Genomic DNA, 21,498 nt, shown 5'->3' on the forward strand with positions numbered 1-21,498 from the left:
CATTTTGTTCCCTTTTTGCACTACTTATATATTTTTTATATCTTGTACTGTAACTGATAGTAATTTTTTAATATATTGCACTGTACTGCTGCTGCAAAATAGCAAATTTCACAACATATGAATCAAAATCAGGCTTATTATCACCAACATGTGTCATGAAATTTGTTAATTTAGCCCCAGCAGTACAATGCAATTTATGACAATATAGAAAAAAAAGTAAATCAATTACAGTAAGTATATGTAATGAGTTGGCTTCTACAACCGCCTGTGGCGATGAATTCTACAGATTCACTACTCACTGTTTTAGAGAGGGTATGGAGCTGATTTCCCTGGATGAGGAAACATGCATTCTCAGGAAAGCTAAAGTGAGCTTGGCTTTTCTTTGTGAGTTGAAGAAAGATGATAGGAGACTTGGTAGAGGTGTATAAGATGACAGGATTGATAGATCCTGCATCTTTATCCCGGGGAGGAAATGGCTCATACAAGAAGACATAATTTAAAGGGGATTGGAGGAAAGCATAGAGGGATGTCACAGGTAGGTTTTTCATATAGTTAGTGGTGGGTGCATAAAATTAAAATGCACTGGCAATGGTGATGGCAGAGGAAGACACATTAGGGACATTTAAGAGAGTCTTAGATAAGCACATGGATGAAGGAAAAATGGAGGGCTATAAGGCAGGGAAGAATTAAACTGATTTTGGAATAAGTTAATAGGCCGGCACAACATCATTAGCTGAAGGGCCTGTAATGTGCTATAAAGTTTTATGATTTATGTCTAATACTGCATACAGAATTAGCACTTTGATAAAATGTTGCAGCAAAAGTAATACAGATGCTATTTTATTACTGCTTTATCTATAGTGGATCTTACCTGCAATTTGCAATGTCTGAAGATTGGCAGCAGTTAGCATCAAGATGGCAATCAGCCAGGTGGCATACGGCGGCAGAGCGGCTAAGCGCCAGAGAGCCCAAAACTATGGCAGCTGGCAGCAAAGATGGCAGCTACCTCGAAGATCGTCATAAACCAAATTCATCCCCTGTAGTACGTGTCAGAGGGCTGTGTGATGGAGTGATGGAGGCAGATCTTGTAGAAGCACTGCTGGTATTTGGTGCCACCGGCCGTGCGGTGATGATTTTTCACTTCCAGGAGCGACTCGAGTAGCAGCAGTGCTCTCAATGGATACGATTGAATATTCTCGTTTCGGCCTGATACAGCTAAAAAGCACAACTGCTCCCAAGGTCAGTACAGTCAACAAGGAAGTCTTAATGCGTTTAAACAAACTATTGCTGCTTAAAACTGATGGAAACAACTCTGACTGTGGATGGAAGGGCCCACAGAAGAAGCATGGCTGTAGATCAGTATTACAAGTGCACGGGGTAAAGTAAACGGGGTTTTAAGCTCCCAATACCCACTATCTTGCTGGCAAGCAGTCAGTCTCTAGTGAATAAAATCGATGATCTCAGAGCCAGGGTGCTGAATCGGAGGGGCATTAGGATCACGTATGTCCTTTGTTCCACAGAATTCTGGTTAACCCCTTCCATACTGGATGCAGCTGTTCAGATTGACGGGTTTACTGTACACTGTCAGGGTAGATCTCTCGTCTCTCAAAAGCAGAAGTGGAAGAGTATACCTCATGGTCAACTCTTCCTGGTGCACAAATATATCAGTGCTATCCCAATTCTGCTCACCAGACCTGGAATATCTAGCAGTTAAGTGCCGTCCTTTTTACCTACCACAGGATCATTTTGTAGAGTATACATTCCAGCTCAGGCCAATGTCAATCAGGCTTTAGATGATCTGAGCATTGGGATCAACATGCACAAAACAGCGCACCTTAATGCCTTCACCATCATTTTGGGATATTTTAACCAGGCCAGTCTGAAAAAATCACAAAGCAATTACCATCAACAGATCACTTGCAATACCAGAGGAAACAACACACTGGACCATGGCTACACCACCATCAGGAATGCCGACCGTGCTATTCCACGCCCTCACTTCGGGAAGTCTGATCACCTGGCTGTACTTCTACTCCCTGAGTGTAGGCAGAGACTGAAGACTGCAGCACCAGCAGTGAGGACCAAGAAGGTTTGGACAAGGGAAGCCCAGGAGCGCCTACAGGACTGTTTTGAATCGGTGGACTGGACTGTATTCAGGGATTCTCCTTTGAACCTGGATGAGTATGCTGCAGTTGTTACCAACTTCATTAAAACCTGTGTGGATGAGTGTGTGCCCACAAAGACTTACTGCACATTCCCAAAACAAAAACCGTGGATGAACCAGGAGGTACGTCATCTGCTGAAGGCTACATCTGTGCCATTCAAGTCTGGCGATCCAGGTCTGTACTAGAAAACAGGGTATGATCTGCAGAGGGCTATTTCAAGGGCAAAGAGACAATTTCAGATGAGGTTCAGGCAACATCAGATGCACAACAACTCTGGCAGGGCTTGCAAGACATTACATCCAACAAAGCAAAACCCAATAGCATGAATAGCAGAGACGCTTCACTACCAGATGAATTCAATGCCTTCTATGCCTGATTTGACAGGGAGATCACAACTACAGCTGTGAAGATCCCTGCTGCATTTGAGGACCCTGTGATCTCTGTCTCAGAGGCCGATGTTAGGTTGTCTTTAAAGAGAGTGAACCCTCGCAAGGTGGAAGGTCCCAGTGGAGTACCTGGTAGGGCTCAGAAAACTTGTGCCAACCAAATAGCAGAAGTATTCAAGAACATTTTCAACCTCTCACTGCTAATGGGCAGAAATTCCTTCTTGCTTCAAAAAGGCAAAAATTAGACCAGTGCCTAAGAAGAATAATGTGAGCTGCCTTAATGACTATCGCCCAGTAGCACTCACATTGACAGTGATGAAATACTTTGAGAGGTTGGTTATGACTAGACTGAACTCCTGCCTCAGCAAGGACCTGGACCCATAGCAATTCCCCTATCATCACAACAGGTCAACAGCCGATGCAATCTCAATGGCTTTCCACACATCTTTAGACCACCTAGACAACACAAACACTTAGGTCAGGATGCTGTTCATCAACTATAGCTCAGCATTTAATACCATCATTCCCGCAATCCTGATTGAGAAGTTGCAGAACCTGGGCCTCTGTACCTCCCTCTGCAATTGGATCCTCGACTTCCTAACTGGAAGACCACAATCTGTGCGGATTGATGATAACATATCGTCCTCGCTGACGATCAACACTGGTGTACCTCCGGGGTGTGTGCTTAGCCCACAGCTCTATTTCTATACCAAGGACTGTGTGGCTCAAATACCATCTATAAATTTGCTGACGATGCAACCATTGTTGGTAGAATCTCAGGTGGTGACGAGAGGACGTACAAGAGTTAGATATGCCAACTAGTGGAGTGATGCCACAGCAACAACCTAGCACTCAACGTTAGTAAGATAAAAGAGCTGATTGTGGAATTCAGGAAGGGTAAGACAAAGGAACACATATCAATCCTCAAAGGGGGATCTGAAGTGGAGAGAGTGAGCAGTTTCAAGTTCCTGGGTATCAAGATCTCTGGTCCCAACTTATCAATGTAGTTATAAAGAAGGCAAGGCAGCAGCTATACTTTATTAGGAGCTTGAAGAGATTTGGTATGTCAACAAATACATTCAAAAACTTCTATAGACGTACCGTGGAGAGCATTCTGACAGGCTGCATCACTGTCTGGTATGAGGTGGGGGGTTGGGGGAAGCTACTGCACAGGATCAATAGATGCTGCAGAAGGTTGTAAAATTAGTCACCTCCATCTTGGGTACTAGGCTGCAAAGTACCCAGGACATCTTCAAGCAGTGGTGTCTTAGAAAGGCAGTGTCCATTATTAAGGACCCCCAGCACCCAGAGCATGCCCTTTTCTCACTGTTACCATCAGGCAGGAGGTACAGAAGCCTGAAGGCACACACTCAGTGATTCAGGAACGGCTTCTTCCCCTCTGCCATCCGATTCCTAAATAAACATTGAAGCTTTAGACACTAACTCATTTTTTTTTAATATATATTATTTCTGTTTTTTGCACAATTTTTAATTTACTCAATATATGTATGCTGTATAAAGTTTACTGAATAAGATTTACTTGTTTATTATTATTATTATTTTCTTCTTTATTATGTATTGCATTGATCTGCTGCTACTAAGTTAACAAATATCACATCAAATGCCAGTGATAATAAACCTGATTCTGATTCTGATGCCAAAGAAGGGACAAGTATGACTGGGATCTGAGGAACTGAATGGTGTATGTGCCATGTAAACTTTGCAGTTGAAAGTTAGATCTACATGAGAGCACAGCCTGCTTTTGTTAACTACTCTATAAGTCAGAACATTTCCAGGCCTGGTGATTCCAGAAATGTCAAGAACATACTGCTCTTCACAGTGATGAACCTCATCCATCCAGTTACAATGGATGTGCTGTACACAATTTGCAATCCGTGTTATCCTGTAAGAAGAATTGTATTCTGAAAGCAATGGTGGAATTTGACTTTGTACAGGGTGCTCAGAGAGTAAAAGTGTCACTCAGTGGGGCAGACATCTATTCTGGTTGTTGCACTTTGAAGATTGAGTCTGCAAGACCTACTCACCTGAATGTCTTCAAAACTGATGAGCACATTTGGGACTATTCCAATCCTAATTTGGGAGGACTAGAAGAACCCAGCAAGTGTCAGCATCAACCAGCGTTGTTTGGACATTATCCTTCTGAACATGCAGCCCAACAAGGAGGCCATAGTCACTATCCAGATGATGACCATGAACCCCTGGCCCATTATGAACACCATAGGACGGTAGGTCCATCACCTCCTCACTAAGGCCTATCCAATCAATGTGATAGGGCTCAGTATGATCGTCTTCCACCACCAGCACCACCAGAACATGATCCTCAAACAGAAAGTCCAGTGCTGATGGTTTATGGGATGGAATCTTCCAGATGTGGATGAAGGGTTATAATTTTCCACTATAACTGAACAGTCACCAATGAGGCGTGAGTTCCTTATAAGTTTTTCCAGAAGACCCATGATGACACTGTGATGATCCAGCTGTGGCAGTAATATATTTACTCTTTGCATTAACATAAGCTCCTTGGAGCACACGTGTTCGAACGACAGCGCAATGAGTATAGCAGGGAAATCTTGCAACAAAGCTTCTGATAAGGACCTAAGTCTTGACAAGAAGAAAATTGACACTCTGGATGAATTCAGTGCCATGTTCAACAGAGGTATTCAGACAACATATTTTAGTGAGCAGTTATTATGTTCTGTTTCTGAATTGGAATTTATAAATTGTCAGCTATACAAGTTGAAAAAACAAGCTCAAAATGATGTATTAGAAAATTTTGACTGAGCTGTTTAAAATTGAGGTGTAAATGTTCCTTAAATGTACTGCACATATTAATGTATGGTAGCGCAGTGCCTAGTGTTATGTTTTACAGAGCCAGTGATTGGGGTTCAAATCCCGCTGCCGGTAAGAAATTTGCACCTTCTCCCCATGACCATGTGGGTTTCCTCAGGATGCTCCAGGATCCTTCCACATTCCAAGTACATATGGGTTAGTGAGAGTTAGTAAGTTGTGAGCATGCTATGTTGGCGCTTGAAGCATGGAGATACTTCTGGGCTGCCCCCTCCCTGCACACCTTCGAATTGCATTGGTTGTTGACACGGGCAACTCATTTCACTCTACGTTTCAATGTTTCAATGGGCATGTGACAAAAAAAAAGCTATTCTTTAACTTTTCATAAACACTGGATGAAATAACTCAATTCAAAATGAATAACTGATGTGGCTTGACTTTATTATTAGTTTCAGTCAATGTTTCTAGGATATTTTTCTTATCTTCTGTCCAGAAATAAGTGATACATACTACAAAAAATACTAGGAATCCATTCCTTGCTTCAGTTTAAGTCATCTTAACTGAAAAGTGAAGTATTTAAGGGGAACACGAGGAGGAACTTCTTCAGTGAGCAGGTGGTGAGAGTGTGGTGGAGGCGGATTTGATTGCCACATTTAAGAGCAGTTTGGATAGGAAGGGTATGGAAGGCTATGGTCCAGGGTCAATTTGATGTGACTGGGCAGAATAATAGTTGAGCATAGACTAGAATGGCCAAATGGTCTGTTTCTGTGCTGTAGTGTTCTATGACTCTAGTTTGGAGGAAACATTAAATGCTTGATGGTGTAACATACACATATTGAAACTTGGTTTTAATGATAAATCTGCAGTCCCTAATTTTGTGGTGGACAAAACTTCCTGAAGTAGTTGAAGAAACAATTGTCAAGTTGCATTTGCAAATCTCTTCACACTGACTGCGCAACTGATTTTCGACAGTTACAGGAAATCCATTTGTTTTGTAGAATGATTGCTTGCAAAACAAAAACCACACATTAAAGAGACACTTTCAATTTACGGTTTAATTTCTGACTGGTTTACAAAGAATAACTCCAATGCCAAAGCAAAACACCATTTTAACACAAACATACTCTCGACAATGTATTTGTTTATATAGCATCTCTTCCCTTTCTAAAATTCTAATCCAGAAGATGGTTTCAGGATTTACTGACAACAGTTTTTCTTTACGGAGTATGAATAGTTCTAGACGCATGTGTAAATTCATTCAGAGTTGGGTGGGGTGGAAATAAAAGGCGGAGGATCAGTAACCTGGGTGATTCAATTCATATTGACCAATTGTTTCATTTTCCTAATAGTAAGACAACCCTAATAATAATTGATCAATAATATTTTATCTATGAATGGATAGAAAATTATTCATTGTTAAGAAAGATTGTGCTGCTGATGATAAAAATGACTAATAGCACGTAATTTACTGGCAGAACATCCAAATGTATGGAACGTTTGAAACTGGCTGACTGTTTGGTAATCCACCGCCCAATTGTGGATGTTCAATGGATAACAGTTTGGAGAGAAAAATCACCTGTGCTCCAAGCAGCAATTTCTAAATGTACTATCAGTCAAATGGCAATAAAAATCACGTTATTTTCTTTTTTTTTAACGTTTGATAACCCTGAGCACCACAATCCAGCTTTCACTTAATGCACTGGATTAGTCAAAGAAGAAAAATAAAATAAAATCTCATACACAGCTAATAAGCCATTTTAGAATCTAAAGTCCTACAGCATTAGCATTGCAAAAAAGCCTAAACAAAGTGAATAACACATATTGGACATAGGTAATATTTATCAGAACTGTGCTACTGTTTAACGAAGTTTGTGAAATGCGTTGCTTGATCTTTGGTACACAGCACTAAAAAAAGCCACCATTAAACCTGGTTTACAGGCGGCTAGAATTCCAGCTCATGGCAACTTGTTCCCTTCCTAACACCCTGCAAAGATCTTAATAATACAACTGGGAGTTGACAATCTGCTATTCAGAACAATGAGGTAGGTGTAGAATAGAATATTCCCTTCTTTGGTACAACAATATAAAATAAAAAACAACAGTGATTGGTGAAAATAAATGCTTCACAAGTGGCTTTACAATAAAAATACAAATTAAATAAAATGACTTCTATGAGGTATATTATGAGCATCTCTCTTTTTTTTCCCCATTCTCATTAAATGTTAATTAGAAGATTCACGAGGTATTTGGCTGCATCTGTGAATAGCAAATGGACAGGGATAGAGGCAGAGGTTGCCATTTGAGTACATCAGAAGTCAAGGAACAGAAAAAAATCAATATAACAGCAAGATGCTTCTTTCAGAGTAAATTCTATAGACTTGACAAGCCTTTGCAATGAGTTGTTAGGTTCTGACAGCATTAATTTGCACAGACACACCTCCACCTCCCCCTTGACTCCATTCAACAGCCTGGGTCAGTGCATCACTGTCAACATTATCATCTGGCCCTATTCAATAAAGCCACTTAATTGATAAAACTGCCCCTGCTGTTTTTTTTTCTTTCTCTTTGTGCACTTAATCATAAATCTCCATACTATCACTGCACAGGGACAGACGTGCAGCCATCATTGTGAACAACAGGACGTGGATGATAAGACAGAATTGATCCCTGTAACACAGTTGTAGCTTTGTAAAAGGTCAGGCCCCAGATGTATTCCCAAGATTCTTGCCTGATGTGGCAATTTCCTTTTGAGATCCGGCACCATATGAACAATCCCTAAGCTGTTTTCTCTCACTGTGGCCTTACGAAGAAGCAACTTCCTTCAGTGATTCTCATTTGCTCACACACCTCTTAAAAACTGTTCCCTTTCCCCAATATTGCAATGTGCTCATTCGTACATTTACGTATATTTTGTCATTTTATTCAGCCCTGTGATATGATGCCATATATCCTGATAAGCTATTTCTCTCTTTGGTAAAAGCTGAGTTACAGTATATGGTACTAGTTCTTTTTCCTGAAACAACCGATTGTTAAAACAAAGTAATCAATTCCCTTAGGTCACGAAGCATTATTAAGATGTACTGTAAGTGTAATTAAGCCATATCCCTTTTTATGCCCTTCCTTTTTGGCCTCACCTAATAAATCTTCCAAAAATCGAACCCCTCTGCAGAACACAACAAAAAACTAGCTTTACATGGAAAAGTGCGTCCAGCCAAATGGTCATCCACAATCTCATCACCATCTTCATTGAAGAGTCTATGGTTGGGTGGATGTCCATCTGAAAATATAAGTGTTGACTCACTTACAGAAAGCAACAGATTTACGCAAGTTAAAATCACTGATTTTGATTTTTTTTTACATAAAATTAAGTGGCGTTCAGTCCGACAGTGATTAACTGTACAATATAGTAAATGTGACCCTCATGCATAATTGAGTTTGTTTCCATCACTTCACCTGCAAAGTTACCAATATCCGTGTTGCAAACTTTCCTTGCAAAAAAACACACTCTCAAAAAAACACCAGAGTCTTCAGGGACTGTCTCATGTGGTCTGCTGTCCGTAGGCGAGGCTTCAAGGTGCAGAACTACTTGGAGTGTGACTATGAGATGAGGAGGAAGAAGGCTGGGCTTGTGGTGCTATTGCGGGACTAGACATGCCCTGAGAACTGCTGCTGTTGCCGTTGCTGCCGGACATCACAGGGATGACTGGCCTTCGTGCGAACAGAACACCTGCAGGAAGAGGAAGAAATGGTAAATGCAAAGGCAATAATATTCAAAGTGCATGCACAGGTCTATGAGAATGGACCTGGAAATAAAAGAGTTAACAAATGAGGCATGCCTGATGTCTCTGGGCCTGTACTCGATGGAGTTTAGAAGAATGAGGGGGATCTCATTGAAGCATATTGAAAGACCTAGATTAGAGTGGGTGTGGAGAAGATGTTTCCTACAGTGGGAGAGTCTGGGACCAGAGGGCACAGCCTCAGAATACAAGGATATCCCTTTAGAACAGAGATGAGGAGGAAGTTCTTCAGCCATGGGTTGGTGAATCTGTGGATGTAATTGTTACAGATGGCCTTGGAGGCCAAATCATTGGTTGATAGGTCCTTGATTAGTAAGGGCATCAAAGGTTATGGGGAGAAGGCGGGAAAATGGGATTGAGAAGGAATATAGATCACCCATGTTCAAATGTTTGAGCAGACTCTATGAGCTGAATGTCCTAAATCTGCTCCTCTGTCTTATAGTCTTATGGTCACTAACATACACCTCTGAAGTTCAAGTATACACAACTTAACTTCTGCCCATTCCAAAGTTCTGATCAAATACAAGTGATAAAATATTGTTGAGGCTTAATATGGAGTACTGTTCAGTTCTGGTTACCTACCTGTAGGAAAGCTAGCAATAAGCTGGAAAGAGTGCAGAGAAAATGTACAACAATTTCCTTGGACTGAGGACCAGAGTGACATGGAAAGATAGGTTAGGACTTATATTCTCTGGAGGCACAGGAGAACGAAGGGAGATATACAAAATTATGAGGGTGCAGAGAGGGTGAAATCATGCAGACCTTTTCTCCAGGGTTTGGGTGAGACTAGAACTAAATCACAGGCGTAGGCTGAAGGGGGAAAGCTGAAATATTGCAGGGGAATCTGAGGCGGAACTTCTTCGCTTAGAGGGTGTTGTGAGTGTGGAAAGGGCTGTCAATGGAAGTGGTAGATGTGAAGTCAATGGTAACATTTAATAAAAGTTTGGATAGGTACGTAAATGAGATGTATCACAGGTTATATTCCAGGTACAGGTAGATTGGATTAGACAGTAGTCCAGGCTGGCAAGGACTTGAGCTGAGAAGCATGCTTCTGAGCTATAGTCTCAGAAGTCTATGACTCCAACAAGTTACAGGAAAGACCTTAAATAGTCTTACAGTAAACAAGAATTTCTTTTGCAAGTTCCCCAAACTTCCTAGGCTGTTTATTGAACTGCATCTAGCTCTTTTGTAAAGGTCACTTGTATGATGTATTTTGTGGCCATTAGTACCTAAAAATTTCAATTGTAAGGCATTAATCTGCATATTTAAACAGACACTTGCCAATTTATAAGCACAAGAGTTTCTGCAGATACTAGAAACCCAGAGTAGCACACACAAAATGCTGGGGGAATGCAACTGATCAAGCAGTATCTATGGAGAGGAATAATGTGTTGGTGTTTTGGTCCAAATGAATGGCACCAATGCATTTACTGGCCCCTTTCAATGTCCCTTAAATCCTTGATTTTCATTTGGCTGACTGACACCAAAGCAAGGTTTTGTAAATGACTCAGTGATTTAATAGATCTATGGAAATCAATTCTTCTGATGGAGTGAATCCAGAATATGGGAGAAAGGGCAAGGTGGTGGAATAATCAGAGTTTTGCTACTCAACATTAAGATGAGAAAATAATTTAGCTAAAACCTAGAATATGTTACTCAAAATAGCTGCAGATTCTTCATGAGATTAAGTTTTCAAAATTAAAATCATTAGATTTTTTTTAATAAGGCACCAATGGATGTAGATCAAGGGTAATAACTGCAATTTCCTTCATTTAATATTGAAGTAACAAAATAACAACAAAGGCTTAAAGGGGTGAACAGCTAAAATTTGATGTGATAATAAGCTATCACACAGTCTAATGTGCTGCAACTTTTGATGTCTACCTAAAAAACTGACTGTTATTGTGATATTGGACCGCAATATCATTCATTGACTCATTATATGCCCCATTGTATGACATGGGCGGTCATTGTCTTGACCATGGTTGTGCTTGGCAATTTTTTTTTACAAAAGTGGTTTGCCATTGCATTTTTCTGGGCAGTGTCTTTTCAAGACAGGTGACCCCAATCATTATCAATACTCTTCAGAGATTGTCTGCCTGGCGTCAGTGGTCATATAACCAAGGCTTGGGATATGTACTAGCTGCTCATACGACCATCCACCACTTGCTCCCATGCCTTCAAATGTCCCTGATCAGAGATTAAGCAGGTACTACACCTTACCCAAGGGTGACCTGCAGGCTAGCGGAGGGAGGGAGTCCCTTTGGCAGAGACGTATCTCCACACCGCCACCCCTAAGTGGCAGTAATCATCCTAAAAATATATAGAGATCATTGCAGGGGATACCCACAGCAAAATAACTCTTGAAATGTGTATGGAGAATAGAATGTAAAACAAAAAAATAATTTCAATTTAATTGAAAGGCTATGAAGGCTATTGTTTATGTATGGTGATTGTCCTATAGTGGTGGGGGTATTATGTGAAATGAACACAGTACATTCAGCACACAAAATAATATCAACAGATGAAAAAAGTACTCTGTAGTACTTATGCATTTATGTAGTACTTGAATTTATGGTATTTAGGTAATTATTCAATTGTATTACTGTTATTGGAACTGTCATGGGGCAGGAAGTGAAGTAATGGCTTAATTCTGCTCTTATGTTAAAGTTCATTGTTGTAGCTTGTTATCATACCCATTTTTCAGGACTTTACAATCTTTCCATAATTTCCATCTGAACAAAATATTGCACAACAAGTCTATTACTAAAATACTAATCATCAGGAATGGGGCTGACAGAGCCAAAGGTGATAGAGATCAGAATGTTTGTGGGAGGTACACAGTGCAAAAGTCTTAGGCACATACAGAGGGTATATCTATATAGCTAGGGTGACTAAGACTTTTGCACAACGTGGATTTGTCAATGTGGAGCAGAGATCATGTTTGTAAATCCGGCGGGAGCAACTGTAGTTGGGAATGGCAAGGGTGGAGTGCTGCAGGAAGGATTGGGACAGGTGGCAGAGAAGGAGAACCAGAGGCATAGGTATTGTGGGTGCTGACATACCCAGCCCTGAGTCACCAGGCAACGTCACTTGATTCCAAACGATTGGTTTATTGATCATTATGGAATGTGTCTCTGGTGCTTCCCACTCCCTACCCAACTGTGATTCCCCTCTTCCAGTCCCATTCCCACTCTCAGTCCACAATAGAGACCCATGTCAGAATCAGGTTTATGATCCCTCACGTATGTCAAGAATTTTTTTGGGGGTAGCAGTACAGTACAATACATGAAATTAACTACGGTACTGTGCTGTGCTTAAGTCTTAGGCATCATAGCTATCTATATATGCCTAAGACTTCCTCACAGTACTTTAAGTCTAGTGACAGGGGAAGCCTGAAGGATGTGTGCAGCAGAAATGGAGGAATGACCTTTTCCTGGTGCAAAGAAATCCATGAGATCCTGAAACTTGTGTATATGGAAGGCAAAAATGCTCAAGTAATTTTTAAGAATGCAAGAACTTCTTAAGAGTTGTTCCTGTCCATTAGATAAAGCCACTATCTGGCTCATCTTTCTTCGAAAGGTACAGTACCTGAAATTTTAGTAATAGACTTGTTGTGCAAGATTTTGTTCAGATTGAAATTATGGAAAGATTGTAAAGTCCTGAAAAATGGGTATGATAACGAGCTACAGCAATGAACTTTACCATAAGAGCAGAATTAAGCTATTCAGCCCATCAAGTCCGCTCCACCATCATGACTGATATATTTTCCCTCTCAATTCCATTCTCCTGCCAACTCTACATAATCTTTGATGCCGTTACTGAAGTGGTTTGCCACTGCCTTTTTCTGGGCAGTGTCTTTACAAGACATGTGACCCCAGCCATTATCCATACCCTTCAGAGATTGTGTGCCTGGTGTCACTGGTCGCATAACTATGCTATATGACAAACAAAAGAAAATCTGCAGATGCTAGAACTCAAAGCGACACACAGAAAATTCTGGAGGAACTCAGCAGCCCAGGCAGTGAGTAAACGGTCGACGTTTCAGGTTTCATCAGGACCTGTGATATGCACCAGCTGCTCATTTGACCATCCTCCACCAGCTGCCATGGCTTCACGTGACCTTGATCGGGCTACACCTTGCTCAAAGGTGACTTGCAGGCTAGCAGAGGGAAGGGGTGCCTTACATCTCCTTTGGCACAGACATATCTCCACCCCACCACCCTAAGTAGCAAAATCAACCATATAAGTAATGGGGTGCATTCCTCCATACAGTGAAACTGATTTCATTTGGCAAAATAGTTGCTTTTTCTTACCATTTCTTACTATCTTCTTAAAGGTAGTAAATTAAAATTCCTAAACAGCCTTATACATCATCATTGCAAACTACTTGAATCAATACAATCCTTTTATATGATACTTGAATCATCTGGAAGTATCTAGTAGGAGCTATATTATGACTGAAAGTGCCATAATATTTACTAATGGGATAGTAACATGCCAGCACTATTGTAGCTCAATATGGGATCAGAACCTGAACGTTAGTATAAGCGCTTACTGGAGCTGCATAGAGTTGGCGGGTTTCCTTCTAAGCATTACATCAGATGAAACTGGAAGCAGAAACAGAATAAAGCTACTCCATTCCAATGTGTAGCTTTCATAAGCTCTAAAAAATGAAACTAAATGGAGAACATGGCTATGGTTTGGATTTGGGTTTGCAGTCACAGAGAGTTGAATTATTTCAGTTTCTGATCTCAGGAGTTTGGATTTGATACTTTACATTGGAAAACATTAGAAAATTAAGCCCATGAATGTCAGGTAAAGCTGCTTCAAGCCCACTGCACAGTACAGATGCAGTTCTCTTCAATTTTCTTCGCAGCCTGATAAACAGAACATCTGGCTGATGGAAACCTAGCTAGACAAGAACAATGTGGTCAGCAAAATGCTATTGCTGCGCCTTTGACCCATGCTCAGTTCCTCCGCAGTCTGCACGTTCTCCACGTGGCCGCGTGGGGTTCCTCTTAGTCCTCCAGTCTCCTCCCACATTGCGAGCAGTTTGTCGGTTAACTGGTCTCATAGGTCTAATAGGGCAGACTGAGTTCTCTGAGACAGGTGGACCTGTTACTGTGCTGTCTTTCTAAATGAAATGAAGTATACCATAGTCTCAGAATAAATGGGCAGTTTTTGATATCATTTTCTTTGAGCACTGTGGATGAGAGTGAACATTAGATATTGTTGGCCTAAAGATTTGAACTTCTATAACTTCAGGATTTCCTAAAAGACCTCATAACCAATGAAAGAGATTTAAAAGATTGTCACTGCTATGGGAAGAGACACCACTAATTTGTACCTGGCAAGGTCACCACAACAGTAAAGGTCACTAAATCTATTTAGTGAAGATGGTTGGGTGACAAAAGTGGGGCAAGCTATTAGGGAAACTTGCACTGTTTTTCTTCACAGTTTCAAAAAACATTTACATTCCACTGGCAGAATAAATGAGGCCTCAAATTACAATCTCCTTTGAGAATATGCACCTTGGACAAGAAGGACTTGGAGCAGTCCACAGGAGTGGCAGTCTCAATTCTGTTTAACTTTCTCAAACAGGACCTCTTCTATTTCAAGGGCAAAATTGTTACAACTGACGCAAGTTTAATATCATGGACAGGTCGTTCATAACAGAGAGATAAGCAATGACATATGCTGACAGGAAGCAGTGGATCCATGTGTCATGTAGTTAGGCAGGAGTCTGTTTTGGAGTGATTGTCATCCATCTCATCTGTTTGTAAAAGCCATCAAAATGGCATCAGATAAAGATTATAGTTTTAAAGATTTAGTTTATTTGACACATACATCAAAACGTCGAAACAGACAGCGAAATGTAGTCATTTACGCCGATGACCAGCGCAGTCCAGGAATGTGCTGGGGGCAGCCTGCATGTGCTGTCATGTTTCTGCTGCCAGCATAAACTGCCCACAGCTCACTAACCCTTTCGAATCCCTACGTCTTTGGAATGTGGGAGAAAACTGGAGCACCTAGCGGAAACCTAAACGATCACAAGGGGAACGTACAAACCCCTTATAAAAAGCGGTGAGAATTGAACCCAGATTGCTGGCGCCTTAAAGCATTGTGCAAACAGCCATGCTATAATGGAGCATAATACACCATCTGGTTCAAAACCGTATAAATCAGATACAGTGTAATAGATGATTAAGTAACCAAATAAAATGTTGGTATTTATAGCTAATGCCATTTCATATTCTTTATTAAAAGAATTGTAGCTGCATTTGGCTTTAGCAACTCCATTACAGATCCACTCCAATCAGACACATCCACACCAGGACTACCAGTCTCAAAAACAAATACTTTCCTCAAGCAGAAAGGCTGATCAACACCTTCACCCACCCCTCCACACCACTCCCCCCCCCCCATCTCCACTACTTTATCATTTCCTGTCAGTCACCTTATGAACAGACACTCCTGTAATAGTGTTGCACTATCAAGAACACAGGAGATTGTGCAAATGCCGGAAATCCAGAGCAACATATGCAAAATGCTGGAGGAACTCAGCAGTTCAGGCCCATCTATGGAAGTGAATAAACAGTCGACACTTCAGGTTGAGACCCTTTCTTCAGGACTGGAAAGGAAGGGAGAAGATCCCTGAATAAAAAGGTAGGAGGGAGGGGAAGGACAATCAACTAAAAGTGATAGGTCAAGTTAGGTGAACGGGAAGGTAAAGGGGTGGAGCAGAAGGAATCTGATAGTAGAGGAGAGTGGACCATGGGAAGAAGGAAAGCACAAGTGAGAGGTGATAGGCAGGTGAGGAGAATAGGTAAGAGGGCAGAGAGAAGGAGAAGGAAAAAATTACCAGAAGTTAGTGAAATCAATGTTCATGTCATCGGGTTGGAGTCAGCCTAAACAGAATATGAGATGTTGCTCCTCCATGTTGAGTGTGGCCTCATCACGGAAAAAGAGAAGGCCATGGACTTACATGTCGAAACGGGAATGAGGACAGGAATTAAAATGGTTGACCACCCAGAAATTCTGTTTTTGGCAGATGGAGCGGACGTGTTTGACAAAGCGGTCCCCTAATTTACATCGGATCTCACTGAGTAGAGGAGACCGTATTGGGAGCACTGGTCACAGTAGATGAGCCCAACAGATTCACAGGTGGAGTGTCACCTCACCTGGCAGGACTGTTTGGGACCCTGAATGGAGATAAGGGAGGAGGTGAATGGGCAGGTGGAGCATTTCTGTCACTTGCAGGAATATGTGCCAGGAAGGAGATTAGTGGAGAGGGACAAATGGACATGTGATTCATAGAGGAAGCGATCCCCGTGGAAAGCGGAGAGTGAATGGGAGGTAAAAACATGTTAGGCTCCCTTTGAAGATGTCAGAAGTTATGGAGAATGCTGTGTTGGATGCAGAGGCTCATGGGGTGGTAGCTGAGGAGAAGAGGGACTCTTCCCCTGTTAAGGCAATGGGAAATGAAGGAGATGCAGGTGAGGGCAGCGTCAAGGGTGAAGCAAGAGAAACTGAAGAAGGAGGACATCTCTGATGTTCTAGAAAGGAAAGCCTCATCCTAGGAACAGATGTGGCAGAGACAAAGGAACTGAGAAAAGGGAACAGCAGTTTTACAGAAGACATGATGGGAAGAGGTATCCAAGATAGCTGTGGCAATTGGTAGGTTTATTAAAGATGGTGGTAGACAGTTTGTTTTCAGAATTGGAAACAGGGAGATAGAGAAAGGGAAGGGAGGTGTCACAACTGGACCAGTGAATTTGAAGGCAGGGTAAAAGTTGGGAGCAAAGTTGGTGAAATTGATGAGCTCAGCAAGGACGCATGAAGCAACACCAATTCAGTCATCGATGTAGCACAGGAAGAATTGGGGAGCATTACCAGGGAAGGCTCAGAACACGGACTGTTCTACACTGCCAATGAAAAGGCAAGCATAGCTGGGGCCCATGAGGATGACCATGGCTACCCCTCAAGCTTGGAGAAAGTGGGAGGAGCTGAAGGAGAAATTGCTGAGGGTGAGAACCAGTTCTGTCAGATGGAAGAGGGTGGTAGTAGAGGGAAAACTGTTTGGGTCTTCTATTGAGAAAGAAGCAAAGAACTTTAAGGCCTTCTTGGTGGTGGATAGAAATGCATAAAAGCTGGATATGCACTTTGAAAATGAGGGCACTTTCATTTACATCAGGGGCAGAGAATTGGAAGTTTTTGAGGAGATGGAGAGTATGTGAAGTGCAATGAATGTAGGTGAGAAGGGACTGAACCAAGGCTGGTTGAAATCCCCGATTATGAGGAAGATTGTGTCCCAGTCCAGGAAAAAAAAGAAGGCATGAGTCAGGTACAGCTGGGATGAACTGAATCCCAGGAGGATTCTGGGATACAAAAATGCACTCGAGGAAAATCAGGAGGGCAAAAAGCGGGCTTGAGTTAACTTTGGCACAGATTATGGGGAATTCAGAGAGATTTTATAATTATATTAACCAGAGGGAGAATAGGTCCCCTCAAAAAACAAAAATGACTCCATTATATGGAGCCACAGAAGATGGGTAAGGTCCTTAATGAATATTTCTCTCTGTTATTACAGTGGAGAAAGGCATAAAGAGTTCAAAATTAGAAAATGTAAATGGAGAGGTCTTGGTGATGGTCAAGGAGGTGCCAGAGGTCTTAAAGGTATGAAGGTAGATAAATCTCCAGGGCCTGACCAGGTATATCTGAGAACACTGTGCGAGGCTAGAGAAGAAACCCTAGCTGTGATATTGGCATCATTGTTTGCCACGTGAGGTGAGAGTAGGCTGGAGGTTAGCAAATGCCAAGCAATTATTTAAGAAACACAAAAAAGAAAAACATGGGAGTTAAAGGCCAGTAGGTCCAACATCTGTGGTAGGTAAGTTACTGGAGAGGACTCTGAGGGATATGATATATGTCAATTTGGAAAGTCGGGGGTTGATAAGAGGTAGTCAGCTGATTTTGTGCATGAGAGATCATTTCTTATGCCTTGATTAAGGTTTATGCTGAAGTGACCAAGAAAGCTGATGAGGGCAGGATAGTAGACGTTGTTTAATAGATTTCAGTAAGACTTTTGATAAAGTTCCATCTGGTAGGCTGATATGGGATGTTAGATTACATAGAATCCAAGGATAGCAGGCTGACTGGATACACAATTTGTTTGATGGTAAAAAGCTGAGGGTTAAGGTGGAACATTGTTCCTTAGACTGGAGGCCCGTTGTCTAGAGGTTTGCCTCAGGGGTTGGTGCTGGGGCCACTTTTGTTTTTCATCTATATTAATGATTTGGATAAGAATGTTCATGGTTAACATGGTTAGTAAGTCTGAAAATGACACGAAAATAGGTAATATTGCGGGCAATTATGAAGGTCATCAAAAATTACAGGAGGGCCCTAATCAGCTGAGTAGTGACGTGCTGCACTTTGTCAAGTCAAATCCAGGTGGGATTTTCACAGTAAATGGCAGGGCCCTGGGGAGTGCTGTAGAACAGAGGGTACAAGTACGTGATTCACTGAAAATAGAGTCACAGGTAGACAGGGTGGTGAAGAAGGCTTTTTAGCATGATTCCTTTCCGTTCGAGCATCAAGCACTATATAGAATTTGAGAGGATATGGTGAGGCCACACTTAGCACAGAGCATAGAACATAGAAGTCTACAACACATTACAAGCCCTTCAGCCTACAATGTTGTGTTGACCATGCGACCTGTCTAATGAGTCCACAAACAGAGGTTACGTTGCATTTTATTTGTTGTTTTATTTATTTAGAGATACAGTGTGAAATAGGTCCTTTCAGCTCTTCGAGCCTCACCACCCAGTAACCTTGACAACCCTGATTTAATGCTCATATAACTTAGGACCATTTCCAAAACCAGTTCTCTGGTAGTCTTCAGACTGTGGAGGAAATTGGAAGACTCAGAGAAAACTCACACATTCCAAAAGGAGCACGTATCCTTACAGAGGATGCTGAGATTGACCCTCAAACTCCAACACCCCGAGCTGTAACAGTATCATGCTAACTGCTACTGTGGTACCCTGAAATGCTGCTCCAAAATGTCAAGCTGCTTTCATTAAGTGATGATAACCAAATGGTATTACTTAATATTCTCTTATATTTTTTCTTCATTTAGTTTTAGTTTATGTCTATTCTTTTATTCTACTTATCACATTTTCTTTAAAAGTATCTATTATCTGTAACATCTCTATGTTGTTATAGCTGGGCGGTATAGTAGCGTAAAGTACAGTCATGCAGAGGGGACTGTACAGTAGTGTAGAGGGGTCAGTGTATAAGATGATGAGAGGCATTGATCGTGTGGATAGTCAGAGGTTTTTTCCCAGGACTGAAATAGCTAGCATGAGAGGGCACAGTTTTAAGGTGCTTGGAAGTAGGTACAGAGGAGATGTCAGGGGTAAGTTTTTTTTACGTAGAGAGTGGTGAGTGCGTGGAATGGGCTGCCGGAGACGGTGGTGGAGGTGGATACGATAGAGTCTTTTAAGAGACTCCTGGATAGGTACATGGAGCTCAGAAAAATTTAGGGCTATGGGTAACACGAGGTAATTTCTAAGGTAAGGACATGTTCACCCAGCTTTGTGGGCCTAAGGGCCTGTATTGTACTGTAGGTTTTTCTATGTAGTACGGTAGTGTAGAAGGGTGGCATGGTCCTGCAGTGGCTAGTGTAACACTTTACAGTGCCGGCAATCACTGCCGGGTCTGAATTCCTGCTACTGCCTGTAAAGAGTTTGCACATTCTCCCCCGTGATGGTCTGGAGATCCTCTTGGACATACAGTTAGGGGTATCAAGTTTTGGCATTCAGTTAGCACCAGAAGCATGGTGACACTTGCAGGCTGCCCAGCACAGTCCTCACTGATTTGATTTGATTAGATGCACACCACATATTTGATTATTTGCTTCAATGTTTCGATATACATCATTATTATCAGTCTGTGCCATGCTGTATGACATGGGTGATCTGGTCTTATCCATGATCGTAACTGTCCTTGGCAAATTCTTCTACAGAAGTGGCTTGCCATTGCCTCCTTTTGGGCAGTGTAGTTACAAGAGGGGTGACCTCAGCCATTATCAAAACTCTTCAGAGATTGTCTGTCGGCATCAGTGGTCACATAACCAGGACTTGTGATAAGCACCATCTGCTCATACAACCATCTACAACCTGCTCCCATGGCTTGATGTGACCCTGATCAGGGGGCTACGCAGATGCTACACCTTGTCCAAGAGTGACCCGCAGGCTGGAGGAAGGAAGCAACTCCTTCCACCTCCTTTGTTAGGGATGTATCACTATCCTGCCACCCATGTTTCGATGTACATGCAACAGACAATCTTTATCTTTGTTACTTTCTTGCAGTTGTTCGCTGCATATTATGGTGACCCTTGCAGCATTTTTAAAGGTCCCTTTGACCCATTGGTTTCTTTCATTATCTTGTCCGTTACTCCAGCTTCCAGCATCTACTGTTGCTTGTGACCACTCTATTAATGGTATGGGACCTGTATTTCTACATGTAAGATCCTCAATACCAGTATAACAAGCAAACATGCCCATTACACAAAAACTTGATGAAGGGTCTTGGCCTGAAACGTTGACTATTTACTGTTTTCCACAGATGCAGCCTGATCTGCTGAGTTCTTCCAGCAATTTGTGAGTGGAGTGTTGGATTTCCAGCATCTGCAGATTTTTTTTTTGTCCTTGTGCTACCAGCATTTTTGGCTCATTGTGCAAATGTGCAAAGCAAAAAACAAGAATCCTAATTTGCTGCATGAAACTCCCTCGCAATACAAAATAATTGGGCAGGTTCACCTAAGCATAGAACAGGGTCTCTAATGGAAAATGTCTTGCTTAAAGAGAACAGCTAGTAAATGGCAACCAGTACAGTTATATCAAATGCCTCCCAACCATTTCAATGTCTGCAATATTTTCCGTATCTATGGTCTTTCTCACTACAAGCACGTAGGTCAATTCCAAACCAGAACAAAATTCAAGTGCAGAATAGAATGAGTTCAAAATGCCTAATTCATGAGTATTTTAATTCCCCACTTTTGTCTTTGTGGTAAGGGTCAGATACAGCCTGAGAAAAGTGGGAAGGAGCAGTTGGATCAGAATGATAAAATGATTAGTGTTCCAAGGAAGGCCATTTGACCCAGTGTGTAAAGTTGAAAGTTCAAAGGTATAAGGTTGAAAGTTTAAAGGTCAAATTAAAAAAAGATGTGGGATTAGTTCCATGTTGAGGTGGGTGAAGTCATCCACACTGGTAGTTGAAGAGTCATAACCATCCCTGAACCTGGTGGTGTGGGAACTAAAGAGTCCTGTACCTCCT

General features: G+C 41.7%; 1 protein-coding gene and 1 pseudogene across 1 annotated transcript in view; one reads left to right on the top strand and one right to left on the bottom strand.

Moving 5' to 3' along the window:
- Positions 1–915: 915 nt before the first annotated feature.
- LOC140738138 (heterogeneous nuclear ribonucleoprotein L-like) lies at positions 916–4,950 on the top strand (annotated as a pseudogene).
- Positions 4,951–6,396: 1,446 nt separating this feature from the next.
- Positions 6,397–21,498, bottom strand: part of arid3c (AT rich interactive domain 3C (BRIGHT-like)) — a 544,829-nt gene continuing 529,727 nt past the window's right edge. The window contains exon 8 of the mRNA XM_073065285.1: positions 6,397–9,086. Coding sequence (XP_072921386.1) covers positions 8,929–9,086 — 158 coding nt within the window. The 3' untranslated portion in view covers positions 6,397–8,928. The remainder of the gene's footprint in view (positions 9,087–21,498) is intronic.

This window comes from Hemitrygon akajei, chromosome 13 (genome assembly GCF_048418815.1).
Source record: "Hemitrygon akajei chromosome 13, sHemAka1.3, whole genome shotgun sequence".
Lineage (NCBI taxonomy): Eukaryota > Metazoa > Chordata > Chondrichthyes > Myliobatiformes > Dasyatidae > Hemitrygon > Hemitrygon akajei.